General features: G+C 46.4%; 1 protein-coding gene across 1 annotated transcript; it reads left to right on the top strand.

The window, feature by feature from the left end:
- Positions 1-323, top strand: OGAPHI_002771 (uncharacterized protein; the record flags this gene model as incomplete). Its single annotated transcript, XM_046203677.1, has 1 exon — positions 1-323. A coding segment is annotated over one exon (323 nt), but the record flags the coding sequence as incomplete, so codon positions are not given.

Raw genomic sequence — 323 nt, 5'->3', positions numbered from 1 at the left:
AGCCTTGTTATTGTGGTGCCAAGAACTGTCTTGGTGTTATCGGTGGGAAGACTCAGACTGAGGCGTTGTCACTTTTGCCACAGGTTTACTCTGAGGCGCTATTGAGCTTTGGCGATGAGTCTGAGTTGCAGTTTGTCAACGAGATGAACGAACAGGGCAGAGAGTTGGTTAAGAATGAGAACGGTGTCAATTTGGAGTTCTTGAACAGGCTGGTTGTCAGACCTATTGAGATTTACCAAGTCAGCAAAGTCTCTGCTGCGTTGCTCCAGTGTGAAGACTTGGCTGTTTTAGATAAGTTGGTGTTGAGACTGGAGAAATCAACG

The sequence above is a fragment of the Ogataea philodendri genome, assembly GCF_020536065.1.
Source record: "Ogataea philodendri strain CBS6075 chromosome Unknown scaffold275, whole genome shotgun sequence".
NCBI lineage: Eukaryota > Fungi > Ascomycota > Pichiomycetes > Pichiales > Pichiaceae > Ogataea > Ogataea philodendri.
The sequence above is the reverse complement of the archived record's forward strand: the minus strand, read 5'-3'. Positions and strand labels throughout refer to the sequence as shown.